This window comes from Lutjanus erythropterus, chromosome 11 (assembly GCF_056507025.1).
Source record: "Lutjanus erythropterus isolate fLutEry1 chromosome 11, fLutEry1.hap2, whole genome shotgun sequence".
Classification (NCBI taxonomy): domain Eukaryota; kingdom Metazoa; phylum Chordata; class Actinopteri; order Lutjaniformes; family Lutjanidae; genus Lutjanus; species Lutjanus erythropterus.
In genome coordinates, this window is record NC_139327.1 from 22,234,580 (window position 1) to 22,259,802 (window position 25,223).

At 40.5% G+C, this 25,223-nt stretch overlaps 1 protein-coding gene across 1 annotated transcript in view; it reads left to right on the forward strand.

Annotated features, from left to right (window-relative positions):
- Window positions 1-454: 454 nt before the first annotated feature.
- Window positions 455-25,223, forward strand: part of dchs1b (dachsous cadherin-related 1b) — a 121,728-nt gene continuing 96,959 nt past the window's right edge. Inside the window, exons 1-3 of the mRNA XM_084731314.1 lie at window positions 455-726; window positions 23,365-24,207; window positions 24,315-24,512. Of these exons, the coding sequence (XP_084587440.1) occupies window positions 23,383-24,207; window positions 24,315-24,512 (1,023 nt within the window). The 5' untranslated portion in view covers window positions 455-726; window positions 23,365-23,382. The remainder of the gene's footprint in view (window positions 727-23,364; window positions 24,208-24,314; window positions 24,513-25,223) is intronic.

The following is a 25,223-nucleotide window of genomic DNA, read 5'->3' on the forward strand; positions in this document are numbered from 1 at the left end:
TAATGACTCATTTCCATATATAATGTGCCACGCTGAGCTGAACTCCTCTTTTGATACTGCATGGTGCGCTCCTTTGTCTCAAAGACTACTTCCACTGAAGGGAGCTGGGGGGCACCAAAGTCTGCTCTCCAATCTCTTTCCTCTCCACAGCCTCCCTCTCTCCTCTGCTCTGTCCCCCCTTTTGTGTGGAGCTATACCCGAATAAATTAGCAACCCACGTCGGTGAGGGGAGGGAGGAGGAGGAGGAGAGTAGGGGGGGCTGGGCCTTGTGGCGGAGGAGTCGGCTTTCAGTCGGTGAGGTGCACGGTGCCCTGAAGCGGCTCTGTCTCAGCACACACACACACACAGATACACACACACACACACTCACCGTGTCTGAGTGACTGGATGCTGAGAGAGAGAAAAGAGAGGAGAGAATCGTTTAGAGAGCACTGCAGGGCTACAGACGGCTTTCCAGCTGATCCAAACGCGCTCACCTGACACTGAGGACCCGGAGACGCAAAAAAAGACCCTTCACTGGAGGAGTAACGGTGCACCGGATTGGAAAATCTCTGGAATTGGATCTTTTTGTGGATATTACGTAAAAACAGCTGGTCAGCACGGCTTCATTCACAGATTTCGTCCTGGTGGATTGTCTTTCGTTGTGGGGGGAAATTGGAAACCGGTTTGCATACTAATCAGTGTTTGGAGGGGATATCCAGAGCGCACATCCAGAGTCAGATGAATGTAAGTGACAGCTCCCTTTATTCTCATCCTGTGTGTGTTCACTGGTGCGTCTGATCAGTGCAGGAGAAAGGTGCAGAAATGAGCTCTCCATGTAGATTGGGTGCACCCTGCATCTGCACCTTGCACGCATGAGCTGGTAGCTGGTGCTGAGATGTGGGGAGACCACCATACTATAGAGGGACTACAATAGTGTGACGAGATCAATGGATCATGGTGATGCAGCATATTGATTATTGATCACCATTCATTCACAGCCAAGCCAGCTAAAACAGCCAGATTGGCAAAAAAAAAAAAAAAAGGAAAAAAAAAAGAAAAGAAGGAAAGCGCTTCTTTAAAAATGTGTTCTGAACATGAAAGGGAGGCTAGTCTAGTCTAGTGGGCCAGTATATAGGCTCATTATGTCTTATGGAACTATTTAATAACAGTGAGTCAGTGGTTTCCTCACCAGGGTTGCCAATTTAGAACGAACACACTTTATTTTGGAGGGAAGACCGAACCACTTAATGGGAAACACCATGAAGTGAACAAAGTGGGCCAGCAAGCATACTTTGGACCATTTCCTGGTGAGACCAACTGATGTGACAGTGTAGGGATTCAGTGAGACTGTGAGGCGTCGCAAGTCACTAGAGAATAGAGCTGCAAAGATTAATCGAATAACCAATTAGTTCTCAACTACTAAATTAACTGTTTTATCAGTAATTAATAAATAACTATAATTGGTTAAAATATTTTTTTAAAGGGGAAAAAAGTCAGAATTCTATGATTTCAGCTTCTTATATGTAAACATTTTCTGGTTTCTTCACTCCTCTATGACAGCAAGTGGAATATCTTTGGGCTGTGGACTAAACAAAACATTTCAGGACGTCACTGATCAACATCATTTTGTGACATTTAAAAGACCAAACAACTAATCAATTAGTCAAGAAAATGACTGACAGATTAATTGATAATGAAAATAATCGTTAGTCGCAGTCCTTCTCCATCCAGATTGCAGGTAAAAGCGGCCCAAGTCAGATTTTTTCCCCCTCGTATGTGACTCATTTCATATCAGCTCCCAAATCAGATTCAGGTCTGAGTTTTGCAAGGCGACCTCAGTGTGAACAGTCTAGGGATGTCACAATACAGAAATTTAGCAGTCGATACTAATACAAGTGAAATTCCACGATTCTCGATACCAGACAAAAGCATTAATACAATTTAGGCATCGTTATTTCTCTTTTGTACCTGAAATAAAACACTCCTCTGAGCTTTTAGGACAGAAGACTGAGGCAGATATTTACTGTTAGGGAAGCATGTTAGCCTAAACACTGTAAGCTTTAGTGTTTAGCCATTGCAAACATTGTGGAACATAGTTGGGTACACAACAATGTCTCAAACAAAAATAACAATGATTTGCATCTCAGGATCAGGATCTTTTCTTACCTGTTGCCATCCTCAGCGTTTTGTTGGGTTAGGGTTAGGGTCATTCTTCTTCCTTCCTTAACAGACTTGAACACTTGTAGGCATTCTGTTCCCATCAGGCCCAGAAGAACTGCATTCTTAGTACTAAAATGAGTACTGTTACGTTTTCAGAATTTTGGCATCGACTTGAAACTGAAGTATCGGTTCTTGTGACATCCCTTGAACAGTCATATTGGAATTCATGCGTCTTTTACATAACTCTCCTGAAGTGCCTTGCCACGAGAGTTCAGAAGTTTAAAAGTAGCCTGTGACACTCAGAAACTCTGATTGAAATCTGTTTCTGTGAAGCCGTTCGCGTCATGACCCCATGTCTCCTGGCTCCGACTCTGCATCTACACTCAGACAGAAGTAGCAGCCATTACTCTTTGAAACGCCATAATTAAAAACTTGGGTATCTTACTCCTTGTCCTCGATCTCAACTGCTCATGAACTTGGTTGCTTTCACTGCTCCACTAAGCAAAGATATGTCCAACAGATGTCTTTTGAAGGTCTTGTTGTACGTTGAAAAGACGTCCCCTGTGGAAGCTGAATGAAAGTTTTTATGGTGTCCTTTTATGACAGTCGTCCAATGCTGACGTTCACAGGAGGGTTAACCATAATTCAATCACATGTTGATTTCCTGCACCTGTCTTGCACGTGAGCAGATGTCAAAAAAATCTCATGGCCTTGACAATCAAATATTTACCTGAATGTCAATGTCCAAGATACGGATATGGTCCTGGACTGACCAACGCCATATAGCTATGATCAGATTTGCTGGGGCATATCAGCTTATAAAGGTAAACACTGACTTCACTGCCCTCATGTTAACTTTCATACGACAGTGTGCTGCATGTGAAATCTTTGTTGTTACTATTTTGCGAAAGCAGGTCACTTAGGCTTGCAGTGTGAACGTAGCCTTGCACCATTAGCGACAGCAGGCCTTGCTGGTGATGTAAATAGGTTTCCTCTTTTCTTTCTGATTATGAAAACAGAATCAAAAGATTGCGTGACCACGTAATACGTTAAGCATACAAAAATAAGAACTCAAAGAGGATTTTATGTTGTTTTGTTATCCAGGAAATAGATTCTGACACATTTTTTAAAATAAAGTATATTTTTAGCTGCCACCTCTGTCTGTATTTGTTTGCATGGCCAAAAGTGGGAACCCAGGGGCGTATTTAAGCACCTAACCACAACAGTTATTCCAGTCATATCTGGTGTCTGCTGGCATCCACAGCTCCTGGTTTTTCTGCTGTAAGGAGGGATACGGATCTTTGCATTATTACACTATCCACTTACATACATGGTCCTGTGTGCTCCAGATCGGCAGTATTATGGCCTCAGCCTCTGGTCTGCATACAACCAATAAGAGAGAGTTTGGTTTCTCACAGAGTGATGAGGCGTGCAGCAAGACGTTTTCTAACAGGAACCATATGGATATCTGTCGGTGCGGCTGCAACCGAATAGAGCTTGTGTTTGTACAAACAACATATGATTACTGACATCAGCTGCTTAGAGAGACCTCTTTACAGGAGCAGGACTGTAACAAACTCTGGATACGTTTCACAATTGTGTATTTTTAGAGAGTTCTGTTATATCTTGGCTTGATTCTTGAAGTCATAATGTAGATTTTGAGCCTAGATCAATGTTTAATGTGAACTTCGGGTGACTGATTTTGGAGTGTGGGAGCTGAGGTGTCCATTTTGATCCCTAACGCTCTGTGACAGATTTTTTTATTCACCTGTGTTTTCAGCACCGTCTCTAACACGTCAAGGCAGAAAGGACAGTTCATTCAGTTAAGAGTTAAGTCTTTCTGTAGAGCTTATCAACAAAGTAAACAATGTGTGGTTTACCTTGCACTTCATGTGGTTCTGTGCAGCTGAATGGGTGAGCATTATACTGACTCTGACAGTCAGAGGCATGATTCTGATCAGGGCTGTTTTTTGAAGCAGGGGTGTATGGTGTACTCACAGTCAGTATGTTACCTATAGTAGATGGCTATTGGCACGCCCCCAGTTTGAAGAAGCAGCAGGAATCCTGGTTTAGGAAACAATGTTGTGGACAAAGTCAGCAGCAAAACTGGCTATCTAAAAAAAATAAATATCAACATAAGTGTACTCTACATTTAGAATATTTTCACTCATCAGACAGCCTTTTCCAATGGGAAACCACCGTTATATAAGCCAAATATCAATCTCTCTTAAACCAACCAGACCCCATGGGCAAAATTAGTAATTGTACCTTGCAGAAAATGAGAGTTGCTGGTCTACTGCCGACTTTATCTGTTAATTTGTTTGTGTGACTTTGGTGTCTTAAAAGGTTAGTTTGGAGTGACTAAAGTCAACACAAACAACTCTTGTGTTCTGAGAGGTAAAATTATTAATTTCACCAGTGGAGTTTGGTTGGTTTGGAAAGAGTAAATTTTTGGCTAATGTAATATTGGTTTCCCATTTGTAATCACTGTATACTTAATCTGATATGGATTTTGCCAATGGGCATTTTTTAGATGGCTAAAATATGATTTTCTCCCCTCCGCTTCTCCAAACTGTGGGCCTGTTGGCCGGCATCTACTGTAGCTAATATTCTGATTGATAAGTATCCCATACAACCCCACTTCAAATAATCCGAACTGCCCGTCTAATAAGACCATCCACTATCCTCCAACCCCAAAATCCTTTCTTTTTTTATCAGATTATTTGGGGTGCATGTTAGCAGCGACGTGGCATCAGACTTGACTTGGTTTCCGCATCCTGTTCTTGAATCTTAAAATCTTAACATCTGAATCATGCTGGCATGTAGGGAAATATTGCTAAATCTTTCCTTTAAACTTTAATCAACTTAGCTTCTAACCCTAACCCTTTTAGGACCTTTTTTGTTTATTCTAACAGTATTACTTTAGGGAATGTCCAAGTTTACAGTTTACTTTAAACTCCGGAGATATACAGAGTAATCAAATTGCGCTTTCGCCACCCACATTGACGCTGAAATCCTGCTTGTACTGTATACACCGGTTGTCCTCTTTGTGGCTCCTTGAAAAACCCACATAAGAAGAAACATTTGTCTTTTTCAGTCAAATTTCATTATGTGCATGATTTTCCTATAAGCCCTTTCTCAGAAATTCAAATTTGAATTGTTAATTAAGAATACAGACACTAGGCTCCACGTAAACTATTGCAGAGAAAACTGTAGAGAGTGAAGGCTTTGGTGCGATATCTGCTTCAGCTTATCAACTCAAATCATGGAGCGCTGCCAAGAGAGAAAGAGAGTGAGGGGAAACAGAAAGCATCTTTCCACCCAAATGTCGCAGCTCAAACAGAAATCTGTCTAATTGTATCCCAGAACTGTTTTTTCCTGGGTTTTGTTTTTTGTGCATGGGAAATCAGAGCCTGGGTACAAATATCGGAAAGTGACTCAGACTCCCTCTCCCACTCTCTCTCTCTCTCTCTCTCTCTCTCTCTCTCTCTCTCTCTCACTCTCTCTCACTCACACACACACACACACACACACACACACACACACACACACACACACACACACACACAAGCACACACACAACATAAGCTCCTCCACAAGCTTAATCTCACCTCACTCCATTATATTCTTAACTGCGACCCGTAGACCAACCCAAACCAAATCCTAACTCTTAACACGAAGTGCTATAAATGCTAAATTAGCACCTTAAAAGCACGGAGAGGCAAAATAACCATTTGCCCCCACAAGTATACACTCTTAGAAATAAAGGTTCCAAAGGGGTTCTTCCTGAAGGGTTGAGGTTCTAGCCAAATCCTTTTGCATCTGAGGAACCCTTTTTGATGAACGGGTCAGTGAAGGGTTCCTTTTCATCCAAAGAATCCCTTTTGGAAGAAAAAGTTCTTCAAAACTCATTGAATTATCACCCTCAAATAGTCAAATGTTTCAAATGGTATTTTTAAATATAGATGTATCTGAAACTCCCTTAATCAATTCATTTTACTTGTGTTCTGCTACCATTAAAATTTTTGCGGTTATTTCATGCCATACAACGGTATGCAGAGTAGAGCTAAATGATTTTGAAGAAATATCTAATCGCGATTATTTTGACTGATATTGCAATTGCGATATGATCTACGATATTAGAAGCTATGATATGTTTTTTACATCATTATTGTTATTTTGATTGAAAAACGTTAAAATGACAATGGAGTGACTTTTTGGAGGAATCTATTTGAAATGATTTTTTAAGTCTGTAGGATCTTATTTGTAGGACAGGATATCTCTGTCATCTGTGCTCGTTTAGTTTTAACCAATTAGTGAGGTTTTGTACTACGATTTAAAAATATGAAAATAAAAATATGGCATGAATATGGTTCTTTGTAGAACCCTCAGAAGAGGATATAGATTAAACAATTAGCATATAAAAGCATATTTTTTCGAGAACCCCCTGGGTGGGTTGAAGATGAAACCCTCAGAATATAAATATGTTTTCTGTAGAACCTCTGAGTGTGTTCTGGGTAAAACCCTTGGAATATAAACCTGAGTGTGTTCTTTCTAGATACAACCCTTCTAGAGCCCTCTGGGTGGGTTCATATAGCGCCCTTACAAGGTGGAAATGTACGCCATAAAAGAGTTCTCTGTGGAACCTTTCACTTTACTATAACCCTTATGTTGGGTTCTAGGTAGAACCATCTGAAAGGGTGTCAGGTGGAACCTTTGTAAACCTTTGTACCAGGAACAAGGAAGGGGTCTCCTATGGGGACAAGCCAAAGAACCGTATATGGTTCTAGTTAGCACCTTAATTTCTAAGAGAGTAGAAACACAACACACACACTCACCATAGTGTTGAATGGGTAACAGATGACAACCAACCAACTAAAAGGAACATAAATAAGATTGTTTTCCTCTTCCCTGGCACCACAAGTAGCTAGTGGAAATATTTACCCTCCATCTTTCGCTCACTGCACGCTGCTGGTGCCTGGGGTTAGTGTTGGTGTTTGTATTTACCACTCAGACCACCGTCTTAGACATAACATAAACCGAAGACTCAATATTGAGGGGATTTCATGTAATTTCGGTTTATAAGGCAGCATGTGAACTATAACCAGTGTTAAGCTCCAGTGTTTTGCGCGAGGGAGTTTCCTGGAAAGCCGCTTCTGTTTGCATCATCCATCCACAGGAAGGCCAAGCAGGCAGTTATTAATAGCTTTAGTTTGTAGAGTCAGAAAAATATGATTCCCATTGATAAGGAATCCCCTTTGCTGATTGTTCCACATTTCATTAACTTCACCCCTCAGGGCCTCTGTGTTGCCATGGCAGCTACAATCACCAAGTCTGCCATCTTGCTGTGATTATAATCGTGAAATTTAATTACAGCATTGTAAAATTTTAGTTGTGTGCGTGTGCGCAGAGAAGGTGGTAACCACAATCTCAGAGCTTTAAGGAGATAATTCAGATTTTTTGAGTTGTATGAGGCTCTTATTCATATTATTTATAGATGGGCATAGGCACACGTCCAGTTCAGAGAAGCAGCAGGAGTACCAGTGTCGGAAGTTAAGCAATATACTGCTGTGGACAGGGTCAGCAGCACAACGTTGCTATTCTAGCCTAACCTAAAAAGTATCAGTATTAGTTTACTCTATATTTAGAATATTTTCACCACTTTACTTTACCACCAGATAGCCTTTTCTGATAACAAAACCATTATATAAGCCAAATACCACTCTCTCCAAACAAACCAAACAGAACAGAACACAGGAGTTGCTGACCTAGTGCTTGCCTCAGTCTGTTAGTTTGTGTGTGCTATTGAGTGACTCTGGTGTTTTAAATAGTTAGTTCAGACTCACTGAAGTCACACAATAACACAAACAAACTAACTGATTGAGGCTGTGGAAAACCAGCAACACACTTGCTCTACAAGGTAAAACTACTGATTTTGCTTATGGCGTTTGGTTGGTCTGTAGAGAGCAATATTTGGCCTCTATAACGACAGTTTTCCATTGGAAAATGCTGTCTGACAGCAACATAAAGTGGTGAAAATAGTCCAAATATAGCAAACACTTAAACTGATATAGATGTTTTTTTAGGTGGGCCTTTTGCTGCTGGCCACAGCAGTATATTGCTTAGCTTCCTACCCCTGTACTACTGTGGGTATACACTGACTCAGTACCTCAGACAACCCCTCTTCAAAAAATCTATTTCTCTTGAAGTATATTGATGTACTGGTGGAATTTATTCAATAAATATCAAACAGTAAAGATAAAAGCAAGGGTTGTCATATCCTAATTTTATTTTGGCTGGCTACTCTTCCCCTTTCCCAGTTTACTATGCTTGCTTGTTTCATTTTTCATCCATGCTTCTGCAACTTTGGGAGATAATATTTGAATTATGAGGTTCATACTTTGCTATCTGTGGTTGTAGTAATATTTTTATATAATAAAAATTCTGGCAAAATTAATCAAACCCTGATACATAATCATCCAAAGCCATACCTCATCATTTAGCTCTGACTGAAGCTTATTATCTGACCGTAGACTTTCCCCCAAGAGAAATACAGATCTTACCTTCCGACTTACAGTATGAAGAGCCATCTATCTGCTGCTCTGGAGAAGATATTACTGTACTCCTGACTCCTGACCAATCAAAGGAAATGACTGGACTCTCCTGTCAGACGCAGAGTGATTGAGTAGCTGAAGTTTTGAGATGGTGCACTGCAATTTCATTTTTGTTTGTTCTGAAGCCCAGTTCTGAAGTAACCGCCTTCATCGTTATTCATGGTCTTTGTCCAGGCAGTAGGGATCCTGTTAGTGTAATGATCAGGGTCAGCTGAATGGGAAAGACTACAGACACCGGCCAAATTAAAAAAGTACTGTGCAGGTCAATAGGTGCTGTCTGCAAGGCTGCTTTTGGACTTTCCACTGCCCTTAAAAAAATAGCAAGTTTCATGCTACAGCTATCTTCAAATTTGACAAGAGACATTGAACGAAACTGGCTGGTTTAGCACGACCATGCCTTAAGCTGGCTCATGATTATGATCTAGGATATAATAACTGCTGGAAATGGGTTGTTATATTCCTGGAGGAAGCTGCAGATGGAAGTTTTCTAAAGCCTGGTGTTGTCTCGAGTTTCCCCATCCTGTGCTTCTCCACCGTGGGTTGGACCTGTGACACTGGCTCCTTGGTGCCAAAGTGTGGCTAGATCGTTGGAAGTCTGGGTTTCTCGTTGTAGCAGTAGATGGATGGAATAAGTGAGATTGTTTCTGTGCATGCATGTATTCATGCAAGAGTGTTTGGCCTCAGGATATCCAAGTGTAGTTGTTGGAGGTATATCAGGGGAATTTTTATCAGTGATTCATCTCTTAATTATTGTCTCATCAACAGGTTATTCTATAACTATCCTTCTGAAATGAAAGCTTCTCTCTTTTTACTGAACTAAGACCCGCTTAATTACCTTGACAACTCCTCGTAAAACTCTTGGTTAGGTTTTCTACTGTTCAAACAATCATTATCTCTGGTTTAGTCAAAATGAATCTTCAATTCACTGCGTTAGATGTGAAAATATTCTGTCTCTAAAGACTTTTTATGGTCCTTTGGCTCAGTGGTTGTTAGGGTCTGTACCTGAGCAGTGGCTCTCACTACTTCTTCAGAGGCAGATCATTAAATTAGAAAAATAAAATGATAAAAATTGTCCAAAAGATCATCCAAAAGGTTCAACTGATGGCTGATATATTTGTTTAACCATAGTTTTGTCTGACAACCTGTCAAAAACTGACACTTCTTCTATGTGCAGTTATATAAGACATAGTAAAACCAGCAGATGTTCAGCATTTTACACGATGAATGATTTAATTGTCTTTGGATGAATTTCTGTCTGTCTGTAATATCATCATAACATTTCCGTGATAACAATATTCTCGATGATGAAATATGGAGGAGTGTTTTTTTTTATTTAGAACTCATAATAGCTGTTGAGCTCTCCTTGTGGGATTTCTGGTTCTCCTCATACTCAACCAGGTGCTTTTGCTCGAAATGGTGAAATTAGTTTGTTGTATTGTCACGTTTTGCTCTTGCAGTTTTCTTGCACTTCTTACTTACTGTGGTTTATTGTACATCTGAACTTTTGTAACCAAACCACTTTCACACTACTGTTGCTTCTGTTTATAGCCATGCTTGTTGCTGCTGCTCTGTGTGATGTCATTCTCTCAACAATATTGGCATTTTCAATGCATTTTTTATCATAAAAATTCTAACAATATATCCCCCTGCTGTCTACTGATCAAAAAATTCAACGATTGACGAGTTGTTTCAGCACCGTAGCCTCAGGTCTTTCAGTTGCCAGCAGAGACATTTCCTCTCTGATCTTTTATCGATTCTACCCTGCTGAGTGGACGGCCATCACATATGCACACATGTTTGTGAATGAAGTGATGTATTAAATTCATTAGTCAGATGAAAAGATAAATGTGCGAATGGCTCTAAGCAAAGATGAATGAAATGTGGTAACTTCTGCCCATCTGGGAGCTTGACGGATGAGAAGCGTCTGAGCTCTGAGGCAAGCAGGCAGGCCGAGCAGGGAGAGGAAGAGGGAGCGCCTGTCTGTGCAGTGTCTCATGTGTTTTTAATGAAGTAAGTGAGATGATCTGAGCTTCTGGTAACTTCAAACACTCGCGCCGAGCTGAGAGCCACATGTAGGGCATCGCAGCTCAGGTAGTGCAACGTGTTATGCAAGTTAAGGGATTCAGAGACTGGATGTGTGTGGGTGGTGAGACACAAGGAGGAAGGAAAAGAAAAAGTTGGCAAGAGAAAAGTTTCTTGATAATTTAGAGATTGAAAGCAGTGACCTTTAGAAACATCAAAAACGTTGCTCTGTTCTGTTTTCCATTGATATTTCTGTCAGAGAATCAAAGCGCTATTGATCAAATCGGACATAAATTTCTCATTTGGAGCTTCAAACCCGTCACATCTAACATCTTTTTATCATGATTTAATTCGCTCATTATTAAATGATGAGTATTGATGTCTGTTTAACTCTACAGAGCAAATTAAAACAAAGACAGACAGACTTAATTCCCAGGCTTACCACAAGAAATATAATGGAGTAACATGATACAAAGGCATTCTCCTGGAGAACAGCTGTCGACGCGCCACTAACCCGAGAGTTGACGGAGAATTTAATAACTAATAAGCCAAGTCACTGTCCCATATTCTGAGCTTTAGATGAGTAATTACAGATTGTTAATAAGTTTCCCAGATCTGTCAGCCAAAGAAGAACCAAATTCCCAATCTCTCCCAGTGAAGTTAAGACTGTAGTGTTTCTCATAGGAAGACCTGACCTCTTTTCAACCTAAAAATGTCTCTGTTAGCTGGCAAACTTTTCAACAAAACATTTTATCACTCTGATTAATGTTTATGTGTTTTCTGGAACAATAACATGACCTGATACAACCTTGTGCCTGGTCATGTCGCTGATTTTTTTCATGGGGTGGAATGAAGAGAGAGATTAAAGTGTGTGCTTCCCCGTGTGTGTTTAAGTTATAAAATGGGTCTTCAATTTCCCGTCTCCTGACCCTGTTTTGGCTATCATCTGAGTGTTTTGTCTATGAACTTTCGCTCTGTCCATTCATTAACAAATGCCATGGCTCCTCTAATATAATACTGTGTGTTTGTTATAGACTGGGTTGAACCAGCAAAGATTGATCTCAGATAAATTCTAATCAGAATTTAGCAAAACTAAGTTTAAAATGAGTCAATCCAGATTTAAAATGGAAAAAGAGCTCTGTTGCATGATTAAAAACTAATCTCTGAGTAATTTAAATAAATAAACAAATAATAATGTTGAATGCTGTCGGCACCTAATAAGTAACATGATTTAGTAAGGTTGGTGCAACCCACGCTTAATGTGTTCATCACATTGCAGGGACAAACGTCTGGTCATATCGCCACATGTGAAGACTCACCTCCCAAAAAGGAACAAAACTCCATTTCCCACCAAGTTTAGCTTTCACTTTAGAGTTTTAGGTTCAGAATTATGAGTTTTAGGGTTAACGCAAGGTTAAAGGTTGGGGTGAGGCATGTAAGGTTAGGATAACCCTACAGGGAATTAAAATCCACACACTCTCCTCACAAGTGTGTGTATTAGTACTACACAATCATACACAGAGACGAAACAAGTAATTTGGCAAACATTGTGATTGAATTTTTAATTGCAGAATAATCAACTCTAGAGGGGTTAGTGGTTATTTGCATTGCATTTACATCACATTAACATCCAAATGTAATGATTCTCAAGAGCAGTCGCATAAGGCTCACGACTTTACACCACAAAACATGCTCACACATGCACACTGTGTGATAACATGCTACTAGTACTTACTGAAACCATCTTTTCCTAGTTTGTGGCTTTCTCCAGTCCTTCTGGTCTGTGGGTAATAATCAGGCTACAAATTTCTCTTTCAACAGTCTCCTTTCAATCTTCTTTTAATAGACACCAACATGGCAAAACAGTACACTGTTAGAAACACTGTTTCTACTGTTGCACATGGCACTCTTCTTCCATTACACTCATACCTGTCCCCCTTAAACAATAGCAGGTATTAGGTAGGAACTAGTATTGAAGGGACTTGTCTGACAACAAAATAAAAGAGTGAAAATATCCTAAATATAGCATACACTTAAACTGATTGTGAATTTATTGACCTGCATAAGTGTCTAAAATATCTCTTGTTGTTGACCCTGTCCACGTTTCATTGCTGCACTCTCACTTTCTGCTTCTCCAAATTGGGACCATGCCGACCGGCATCTATAGGTCAAACACTGACTATCAACAAGTGCCTGATACATCCCCACTTTAAATAATATAAACTATTCCTTTAAGGGGACATTAAAAATTATAACTGCATAACTATAATTAAACCATAACTGTGTGTGTGATTGATACTGCACATTTGCAGAACAATGTGTATCCAAATGAAGCTATCAAGTTCATGTTTGCACATTGTAATGTCTTCTACATTCAACACTGATAAGAATATTTCCTCATGTTAAATTACTTCCAGTAAATGTTCTACTTTTCACCACAGACGACTGAATTTTGATTCACCTCCCTGATAGAGCGTAAATAGTTAGTTTGAGCCCCTATAAGGGTATTTATCTTTGTTTCACCAGTGAGGTGAGGTAATGATGTTTGACAGAGAGTCATGGACTTGGTTCAGCTCGACAACTTGCCCTTGTGGGATATTAAACATGGTCTGATGGGGGGGTGGGGTGGGGGGGTGATGAGTGATGGTGGATGGCAGCTGCAGCTTCACCTTTAGGGACATCTTGACATGCCTTTTTCTTTGTTTTGTTTTTTTTACTCTACTGACCTTGTATTCTCTGCTTTGTTTATTGTCTCACTCTTGTCTTGTACTCTTTGAATTCCTTCCCACTTTTCTCCATTTTTCTCTTAAAAACCCCAAAAACAAAACACACAAACACACACTCTCTTCAGAGACACGAAAATCACTGCACATTCACTTGGCAGCGTGGCCTTGAAGGTTAGTGAATCACCTCCGGCTGTGTTTTCACTTGCTCCCTGGCTTCACTGATGGTCCAGAGGGTACATTATTTATGTGTATGCATGTGAGTCTGCCTGCATGTGTGTGTTTCAGCACTCAGACTGAGTTGAGCTCCTTCACGTTTTTGTCTCTGTCACCGTGGCAGTGTTTTTTTTTTTAAGGAAACCTCATCCAAAATCAAACTTTTCTTCTCTACCCCTTCTTCTGCTCCTTCCATCTCTGACTGTAGTGCTTTCTTTCTCCTCCTGGCCTGTCGGGCAGTGAAATCTAGGACGTTTTGTCACAGGGGACTTGGTGCAGTTTGTAAGAGTGTGTGACTGTATTCCAGCTTGACAGCCTCTGTGTGGGTAAATAAACAAATCTGAGTCATCACACCATGCAGCTTTGAATTGTTATGCTGCTGCTGCAGAGTTTCACAGTTTTCTGCAGTTGTTTTCCCCCGGCTAATATCCCCATGGAGTTGAGTAAGAATGTTAGTGCAGAAATGCAAAAATTTAAGTACAACATGCCTTTAAGTTCTTTTGCAGCAGCACAGTGAATTTAGACTTATTTGATAAAAGTGCTACACCACAGAATTAGTTAAATATAGTCCATAGCTCAATACTCGGATGAATTAAAGGGATAGTTTGGATTATTTAAAGTGGGATTGTACTGTATGAGGTACTTACCAATTGTCAGTGTATTATTTATGGGAATTTGGAGAAGTAGAGAGGAGTAGCACCATGGAAGCTATGCATCATTCTGGTGGGGATGAGGTCAACAGCAAAATGCATTTTTGTATGCAATTTTAGACTATTTCTCTGCTTTACTTTGCCATCAGATAGTCTTTTCCGACTGGAGACTGCCGGTATATAACCCAAATATCTCCCACTCCAAACCAACCAGTAGGATAGGAAACAGCAGTTTCCTATCAGAAGAGGCTGTCTGATAGCAAGGTAAAGCAGTGAAAATGTTTTAAATATAGAACACGTAGGTGATACAGATAGGTAATACACTAACTATGGATAATTACCTCATGCAACACCACTTCACATAATCCAAACTATCGCTTACAGCCACCATGAAAAGCGTTGAGAACCTGTTGGTGGTTTTCTTGCATGCAGTCCAATGGGATGTGACACACCAAAAATGAGTTTATTGAATAATAACTTAAATAGCACTGACCCCACAATGAGGACACATAATGTACAACCAGGGCTGCTCTTTTATAGCCGAGAATAAAACAAAATTTAAACAACAAGTCAGCACTGTAACCTCATTTTCATCGCATCGTTTCACATCCAAATGAGAGTATGGAGCCAAACCATGAAAAAATATCTCACTCCCCAAATACCTTTGGATCAGAAAAAAAAAATCATTCAAACAGTCACAGCTTTGATTGGAGAATAAGGCTTCTGCCTTCTAGTTTATTTTTTTCTGCTGCTCGTCAGACTAGAACAAAAACTGTAATATGGAAACAAAGTGTGGACCTGAGCCTCAAACTCTAAGTCTCAGTAGGCTCCTGGCACACAGGCTCACTCTCACTGTGAACGGACTAGTCTCTGCGATGACGTGGTCCCCCCTTCTCCTCTGCAGTCTCACTGATGTCACTGACATGGACATTTATGTAGGAAATAAGTAATAAAGTAAAACTCCAGAGCAACATTTCATGGACAGAGCTAAAAACAAAGGCTTTCACAGAACAGAGGTAAACTGGGAAAAATGGCAAAGCTTAGTTCTGTTGTATCAGAGTTTTACTGATATAGCTGTCTAGGTTACTCTACTCCCTACTCTAGATTCTTTATATTGTATTGCCAAGGTTTTTTTTCCCTATTTACTGTCTTTTTTTTTAAATATACCTTTTTATCTCTGCTGCTGTGAGGCTGAAATTTCACCATGGGGATTTAAAAAGCTACCTACCTACCCACTTAGATATTAAGAAAAATTAAAAGATGCAAGTAATAAACAGATTCAAAAACAAGTTTGGGATAATGCTCCCTGAAGGGGTTTATTTCACAACAATGATCCACTCACTGATGTTTTTATTGATTTAAAAAATGATTTTATTGCTTCCACCAAGTCCTCCAAAGTCTATGATCAGAACTACGTCCATAGCAAAAGTTTGTTATTCAGAAATAATAGACCACAGATGCTGTAATTGACCGATCAGAATTGAGTATTCAACAACGGCATGTAATAATCGAGAGTGTACAGTGAGACGGTCATTATTGCAAAATAAACTTGAACTTAGGTCTAGAATCTCCCTAAAGGGGTTCATTTCACAATAATGACCTGCTGACTGTACATTATCCTAATTATGGAAAAGCTACTTGTTAAAAAAATCAATAATTTGACAGAAAATTTTAATTTTAAAAGGATTTTTTGGTTTACAGATTATTGCTCAGAGTCTATGATCAGAACTGTTTCCATACCAACGGTTACTCATAGCAACTGATCCGTTATAGCGACTTCTCTTTCCCTTTTACAGTATTTATTTGTGACTGGATTGGTTGTCACTCTCTATCAGATCAACCATGTGAGCTGTAACTCAGAGTAGGCAGGGAACTGGTCCTCACTTCATCATAATTAATTCAAACTTACTCACTTAGATGCTACCAGTCTCCACAAACCAGATAGGTTTGGGTTTCACAGGTTGTGAGAGCTTTTACGGCTGCTTCCCTAGGGTGAGGTAACCCAATTGTATGACACAGTCATGAACTCTCTCAGTGCATAGTGTTATTAATATTGATTGTGCTTTGGTGCTGCACGTGCATGTATATTTCAGTGTGTGTGTAACTGTCCAGACGGTGGTTGTCTGGCTGTCTGAGGGGCTGATGCTAGGCTATATTGGATTTTTAATTGAGTCAGTTATGGAAATAAATTGAAACTGATATGCATCTTTAGTGTAGACTCTTAAACTGAAGAACAAGTAAAAGAGAAACTGAGGAAACATAGGTATATATGCATGGAAGGAGACTTAAATATACACACAGACACCATACACATGCAAATGTTCACAGTGCTGGTGACAGCTGGGGTTGGAACCTGGACGTCTATATCCAGAGATCCGGTGAAAGGCAACTTAAGGCGAGACAGGGGTCATAGTTGTCGTCCCCCCAAACACACACAACCCAAACGACATGAAAACTGAGATGCAAAGCATTCCTCCATCCTCCACCCCCAACCAGACTCCCAGCCCTCCCTCCTCTCACATAGCTTTTTACCACTGTAGCCTGTTTCACCACAACCTGGCCTAACCTTTCATTCTCAGTCATTTAAAGATTTGGTGTTGCTCTAGCCACACTGTAATTGTACACTTGCTGAGAACAGTCATAAAAAAGGTTTTTTTTTACACTTTTTAATGGCACTAAAACTACAACACTTTGCATGATGTGGATTGCAAGAGAGCTGTTGCAAAATGTGGAAATTCCTCCATAGATGTGATTTTTGCAGATGGAGTTTTGAATCTGCAAAGGCAATGTTGTATCCGATGTCTGTCTTTATGGCAGGCATATTTCTGATGTTAACTTGCGTATTTCATTTTGACAGTTTTTCCCTTTATTCCTTCCTCTGTCTGACTTCACTGTCAATCAAAGGATCTGGCCAGTGTTTGTTCTGGGTGACACAGAGGCAGTTTGCAGGGCTGAACGAGCGGCTGCCAACTATCTGCAGGCAGTGCCAGACCTCTCAACCGCTGAGGAACTTAGTGAATGCAACCCCCGTGTTGTTCCTTCAAAGCACAAGAAACACGGTGGAGATAGAGGCAGTACAGGCTGGACTGGACATTTTTTGCTTGGAACTTCGTGACTTTGGGTCCTGTTTAGCTTGGCCACGGGTAGCCATGGCGTGCCCAACTAGATCTGCTAAATCCATTAGAGGGGACGGATGGAGGGAAGGAGGAGGGACGGACATGGGAGGGATAGGGAGATAGGGAGGCCTGTTTAGAACTGGCACTGCATGAGGAAAATTGACTATTTCTCAACATCTGAGATGCAACAGTGTAAAGAAACTAACACATACACCGTCAAACACATACTGTACAGCTTTAAATGGTTCCATCCTATAGAAACACTCTGGTTTTCTATTATATGGTAACAGCACTTAAGAGTGGAGGCCCATGTATTTGAGGCTTTGAGGCTTGCGCACAGCAGAGGCAGATTATGGGGGTGCAATGCCAGATAATAATGTGGCGGAGACTGCATGGAGCCCTCGGGGTCTGCCCTGCCTGTCAATGTGGTCGCACAGAGATGATGTCACTGCTCGCATGCACATGTGGTGTACAGGCGTACAAAGACACATATGTAAATAAACACATGCTACCAGACAGACAGGTGCAGATGTGGTGTTTGTTGTATTTTACTCATTTTATGTACTGTTTTGCATTTCGGGTGAAGAGAGATCCTTTGATTCAGTAGTTCCTAACCTTTTTCCTTAAGAGGCCCCTTTCTATCATCATTGTCATTATTGATTATACTGTCAATCGTTTTCTCAATTAATCATTTTGTTGTTTGGTCCATAAAATGTCAGAAAATGGTGACAAATGTTGATTAGTTTTTCCCAAAGCCCAAGATGCCGTTTTCTTCTTCTTTTTTTTCGACAAATTCAGTGTTTTCTTCTACCTGATGCTTGGTTTTGTTAGATGTTTTGCTGATTTAACTGCGTACCTATTCGAATGTAGGAGTGAAGGCTCTGTTGATAGCTTGTGTTCAGGTCTTCACTGTGATCTTATCCTCTGAGATTCTTAATAAATTAATATGTTAAATAATAATCTCACCTTTGAAGATAATGATTTCATTCACTTTCATTCACAGAAATGAATGAAATGCTGAGATATAGGCCTACTATTTTTTTTTTCTTTTGTTTTCTTACACTCCTTAAAATCAAGAAGGCCTTGCAACTTCCTGTGAAGCTTTAGCGGCCTCAGACAGGGGTTGGGACCTCTAGGTTGGGTACCAGCACTCTAATTCATTACTAGAAACATCATTCATCATAATTAACAGGGTGTATAAAGAGTGCCACTAGAGGGAGTTAATCAGGTGGAATCAGTGTTTTCCTCCACTGACCATCTGTTCCAGCCAGTATCCCTTCAGCATGAGCTATATTTTAGCCCGTGCTCTCTCTATTCCTCATCAGCTTGTATTTCCAGGATAAACACAAGTGTATTACAGCGCACGTCAAAAGGGAGATGATGTCATAGACCGACTGCTCATTGACAGTGACAGATTGCAGCCGTGCGATCTGTTCATCAATATAACCTTTCACTGACACTCGACTGAAGCAATGAGAACGTAAAAAGACTCACATGCGCACTTTGGAGTACACCCTCTCTGACTTCATTTTTCAATCATAGGTTTCTCCTACACAGCTCGGCGGTCCCTAAAGACAATAAGGCCGCCAAGCCAAAGCAAACTATAATCACTCCTCAGAATGTAACTTTTTCTTTTGTGTCCTAAATCCACTTTTTCCATCTCTTTGCTTTGTTCTTTTTCTGTTCTCCCTGGTGTTCTCAATGGCTGCATTATGGCGCTGCGCTGTGGGTTCATTTCGTCAGAGCGGGGTCTCCAAAGGCTCTGACTCAGCAGCAGAAAGGTTTCTTTTCATCATCACACCCCTAATTGTTTCTCAAACCTCTTCTTTCAACTTGTCTCTTTTTTCCTTCTACTCTTGTTCAAGACAGACAGTCCCCTAGACAGAAACACTCACTTTGACACACAAACAAACAAAAGAAGGGTGTGTATCCAGACTGCGCTCCCTCGCAGCTCCACTTTCCTCTTTGTCTAGGACTGCAGCAGCAACTGTCCAGAGCAGCCGTCTGGACCGCTTGTAGAGGTCAGCGACCATACCAGAGGGGCCAGTATCAGTGTCCCTCACTGTCCCAGTGGAGCTGTAGACTTTATTAATGTCTCCTCCTCAGAGGTCTCATAAACTACCGCAGGAGGTCAGGGTCAGCACAAAGGCTGGACGGGTGGAGGATTGCAGGAGGATTCATTCAGTATAAAATAATGTGTTTTATTTACTTTTTATGTCACGTATGCTCTAAAAAGTACCAGGGGCTATAGTATGGCACACTGTGGCTCTGTGTTTGAATCCTTTTCAAAGTTTTCCTCATTTACTGCATTGAAAGAGCTTTTACTGTGATAAAATCATACAGTTTTCATGGAGACCGTTTGTTTGCTTGCACTGGCGCATGTGATACCTGCCTCCATCCAAGAGGACCAAAGAATTATGACTTCTTTTCTGTCCTGGTGTAGCTACACTGGCCAAAAAACAGATCACTTATTACAGGAAGAAATCCAACAAAAGTGGTAAGAATAACTTAAAGTTAACTCACAGCCTACAAAGTAAAATAAATCCCTGTACAGAAGTCGTTCATAATAAAGACGACATCTTCATCTTCATTGTTGATTTCATTGCACATTGATGTATTTAAGCTATAGATATAAACTATACTGTGACGGTAACTTTAGGTAACACTATGGCCCAGCTAGCTAACATGAAGCAGGCTAAATGGCAAAACTAACCTTCTCATATAGACTGTAACCTAATGTGCTATTAAAGAAATGATTTCAACAGAAGTTATTCCAGACATTATTAATTTTATCCCCATAAAATTTAGCTGTGTTGCAGTTAAAGGGACAGTTCACCCCAAAATCAAGATTACACATTTTTCTCTTGGCCTGTAGTACTATTTATCCTTCTAGATTTTTGGGTGTGATTGGAGAGTTTTGGATATATCGGCTGTAGAGATATCTGCTTCTCTCCAATATAATGGGGCCAAATGACACTCAATGTGATCATACATTTAAAAAAGTAAAAACAACCGTCTCTTTCCAAAAATTGCGACTCACTTACTCAAAATACTCTCTGTCTGTAGTAGAATCTGCCAGAACTACTATCTCCTACCTCCAAAACTCTGCAACTCAATGCATGTGTGATTATTCATGCAGAAATAAATTAGTTTCACCCTAAAAATATTTTTCAGACTATAATCTTGAGAAGAAACTGAGAAGAAACAAGAAAATAGTAAATCTTATATTGAGCTCAAAGACCAGCAAATATTTCAACATTTCTCTTTGCGTCACCATAATGGTGATTGTTTCATGAAAACTCACTCAGTTAAACTATTATCCATTAGAAAGAAGTTGTCTTCACTCTCTTGTTGTGTATGGAATAGCGGTCAAGACGGTCAGTCTTTGGTGTTTTTGCATGTGTGTGAGTGTGAATGCTTCAGCTGAACGGCAGCAGGCTGGCTTTCTCTCTAGAGGTGAAGACATTCCTAAAGTTAACTGTCCAGATTATACATGCACAGGGGGAGTGATTGTCTGGGTGAATATGGCTGGCCAGCAAAGGCCAACACCCTCCACTGACAACCAAACTCCTGTCTGCTACTGGCTCTCTGTGGCCACATCACACATGCATAGTTTTGGTAATCCATACCAAGCATTTTATAATAGAGGCACATTCCATTGAGTTTAGGTGTTAATTTTGAAGATTATTAAAGCAGCGTTCCTCTGGTCTTCAAATATGATGAATGAGTTGTGTCAGAGCTAGATGGTGCTCCTTATTGCAGGATGTTATGAAGAGTTATATGCTCAATAAATCTTGCCTTATAAATACGAGAGGAACGAGAATAAACAACTGGTCTCATTTTGAACATAATCTAAATATTTGCAGACCTCATCAAGGGGTAAAATGAACATCTATCTCATGAGAGTTTAGAGCCACCATACAGGTTAAATATGCCAGAACAGTTACTTTGTGAGTGTATTTCCAGAATATTGTGGTAGTGTGCAAAAGTATGTGTGTCAAAGCTGGGTCAAATACCATTTGCGAATAATTATTGGTGTTTGTTTAAACTTGCTGGAAGTACCAGATGGTGGGTTTGCTGCAGGATTACAGTGTCAGGTGAGTTTTAGATGGACTTTTAAACTCTTGTGATGGCCTTTCCTGCAGTAAATGTGCCATCTGAGGCATATCCACGCTTCTGGCACACGGCATAGTTGGGATTATTTAATGTAGGGTTGTATGAGTTACTCTTTAATAGTCAGTGTATTAGCTGCAGTAGATCTCATTTGGCACACCCCCAAGCTTGGAGAAGCAGAGAAGAGTACCAGTACAGAAGCTAAGCAATTAAGTGCTGTGGACAGGGTCAACTACAAAAGGTATTTTAGTCACTTATAAAAGGTCCATTTAAAAAAATCAATATCAGTTCAATTGGACGCTATATTCAGAATATTTTCACCTCTTCACTTTGCCATCAGACAGCCTTTTCCAATGGAAAATTCAAGCCAGATGTTGTTGTCTACAAATCTACCCATAGGTGAAAGTCATTTTACCTTGCAGGTACGGAAGGTGCTGGTCTACCACTGCCTTGATCTGTAGTTTCTTTGGTATGATTGTTATACTTTGCTGTTTTAAAATGATAGCTCAGATAGTTCAGTCAAACAATAAAACAAACTAACTGATCGAGGCAGCGGTAGACTAGCAATTCCTGTGTTCTGCAAGGTAAAATTACTGATTTGAGTTTAGCTTGTTTGGAGAGAGTGATATTTGGCTTGTATAACAACTGGAAAAGGCTGACTGCAAAGTAAAGCAGTGTAAATATTCTACATATAGCACAAATTCAAACTCATATTGATTATTTTGTAGGTGGACCTTAATTTATGGGCTTAAATATGTGTTGTTGCTGACTCTGTCCGCAGCAGTACATTAGCAGTGCATATCTTCTATGCTGCTACTCCTCTCTGCCTCTCCAATCTGGGGGTGTGCTAAAAGCCATCTACTGTTAAACCATCTACTTAAAGCACACATGAACAACCTATGGCAAAAAGTGTTTGACCCTGGACTGATGCATGACTCTGTGGACAGTTACAGTATGCATATCTGTTCATGATTAGATCCAGCCCATGACTGATAAGACTGATTTATCATTAGCATGAGGAGGATATTATCTTTATGGATTTGTACATGATTTAGAGTTTGGGGAACATAGAGGCTAAGCTTACGGTCTTAAATGACTGGTTTTCCACATAAAAAAGCAGCTATAGGCCTACTTTCCCATGCATTCCATGTATTTGTGAGTGTGCGTGTGTGCGTGTGTGTGTGTGTGTGTGTGTGTGTGTAAGCATTTGCTATCTTGAAGCAAAAGTCTTACAAAGGATCTCAATGCCTATTTCAATGTCTTTAATGTGTTTTCTCTTGGGATTTCAGTGTGTGACACTTTAAAATGTTCTCACCCAGCGAATAAAATTTGTTATCCTTCAGATAAATGTGGTTTATGATTCTGTCCTCAGTGCGGTTTAAGCCAATGTGGATCCTGGACAGAATTCCATTTCCATGCTCTTTCAGTGCTTCCTGGTCCAGCTGAAGAGTTTTCCAAAATGATATATATGGCCATTTTATGGGCATAAAAAAGTTGAAATTCATCAGACAGTGTCTTTAATATCAGTTCTGGATTGTAAAAGTGTTAGCACGTTGTCACGCAAGGATTTAAGATACGTACTCCACTTTAAGAATTTGTTTTCATTTTGTGCTAAGAGAGCAAGTGAATTTTCAAGATGTTTTCAAATAGACAATGAAAAAAGCTCAATTGCTGCATTCACACATCATGAAATATATCTTTACTTGTAAAAAATACATCTACTCTCTGACTGATATTTCTCCGTTTTCTCTCTTATTCTTTCTTACAGGTGTAGCAGTACCCAGCCATGCCGTTAACAAGTAAAGGGTCAAGACGGAGGGCTTGGGTCAGTGGACCCTGTGTGTGTTCAAGTCTCTGGCGATGGAAGCCACTCTTTTATTTCTGCCTCATCCTTGTTCTTCAGTCTACAACTGTCCTTGGAGCGCTGGAACTCCAGCTGGATGAAGAGCAGCCGGCGGGGACCATCGTTGGAGACATCAGTGCCGGGTTACCGCCTGGTGAAACCGCAAGTCTTTACTTCATCTCGGACCATGAGGGCACAGGCGTCGGCAGCGATCTCAACATTGATGAAACCACTGGCATCATTACCACTGCACGCCGTCTGGACCGAGAGCAGAGGGATCACTATAGCTTTATTGCCGTGACAATGACGGGAGTCACCATTGAGGTGTCGATCACTGTCAACGACATCAACGACCATGCACCTGTGTTCCCCAAGAAGAAGGCTGTTCTGAAGATCCCTGAGCACACAGCAGTGGGGACGAGATTTTCTCTGGAGCCTGCGACAGATGCGGACAAAGACCAGTTGACCACCCAAGGCTATGCAATTCGAGAGGGCAATGTAGGCCAGGCGTTCAGACTGGAGACCAAGAGAGCTGCTAACAAGGTGCTATACCTGGACCTGGTGGTCAACGGACTGTTGGACAGGGAGAAACGCTCATCTTATACCCTAGTTGTGGAAGCTTTTGATGGGGGATCACCTAGAAGGATGGGCTCCATGACCCTAGAAGTGACCGTTACTGACATCAATGATCATGCGCCGCTCTTCAATCAGAGCAGATACCATGCTATTATCTCTGAAAGTCTTCCACAAGGCAGCAGCATCCTACAGGTTAGCTCAACTCTTTTCAGTGTTTAGATAGAGACTCACTACTTGAATAATAGTTCTTGCCTCTGTAAATCCAGATGTTTCAGTGTTTAACTTTCTCGTCTTTGCAGGTGTTTGCAACAGACGAAGATGAGGGTGATAATGGTCTGGTCCTATATGAAATCAACCGGCGTCAGAGTGACCCTGACCGCTACTTCGTCATGGACATCAAGTCTGGGATCATCACTCTGAACAGGCCCCTGGATTATGAACTGAAGAGGGTCCATGAACTGGTGGTCCAGGCCAGGGATAACGCCAGCCACCCTGAGGTAACTGCATTATGAGTATTCAGTACAGTGCATCCAGTATGCAGTTCAAAGTTAAAAGAATCTTTATTGTTCCTTATAGGAAAGTAGATTTGTGGCTCGGATCACACAAAAACACACTAAACACTGGTGGACAACCAGCAAACAACCAAACTTAGTTTACAGAATGGTTCAGAAGGGGATTCTAAAACATCCAGGTCAAAATACAAGTAGTCCATTAAGCAATCTGTATAAAAAAGCAATCTGCGGACAACAATTTACCACTTAACATATGAATGACAGCAGGGATGCAGGAAACCTTGTATCTTTTGGTCCATCCTCGTAACAAGTACCTTAAAACGACAACCTGAAGAAACAGTTCAAACTGAAGGGGATGACCTTGGCGCTCTTGAGCGGTGTTTGCCTTGCTAAACCTGCCTGTTACATAGGTCTGTAAGATGAGCTTTACTCCTCCCTATAACCTCACCAGAAACTTTGATGTTGAGGCCGCCAGGCATGTTTTTGTTGGCCAAAGACAAGCTCCCATACCAAGCAGTACAATAAAACATTAAAACTAATTCAATAAAACTTGATAAACTCAATTTCAGAGAGCCATCATGTCAGAAGAACACATTTTCCTCAACAACAAAAACATTGTTGGACTATTTTTGTCATGGAAACAACATGAGATTCAAAACACTGTTTGTTATCCAGAACAATACCCAATTATTTATA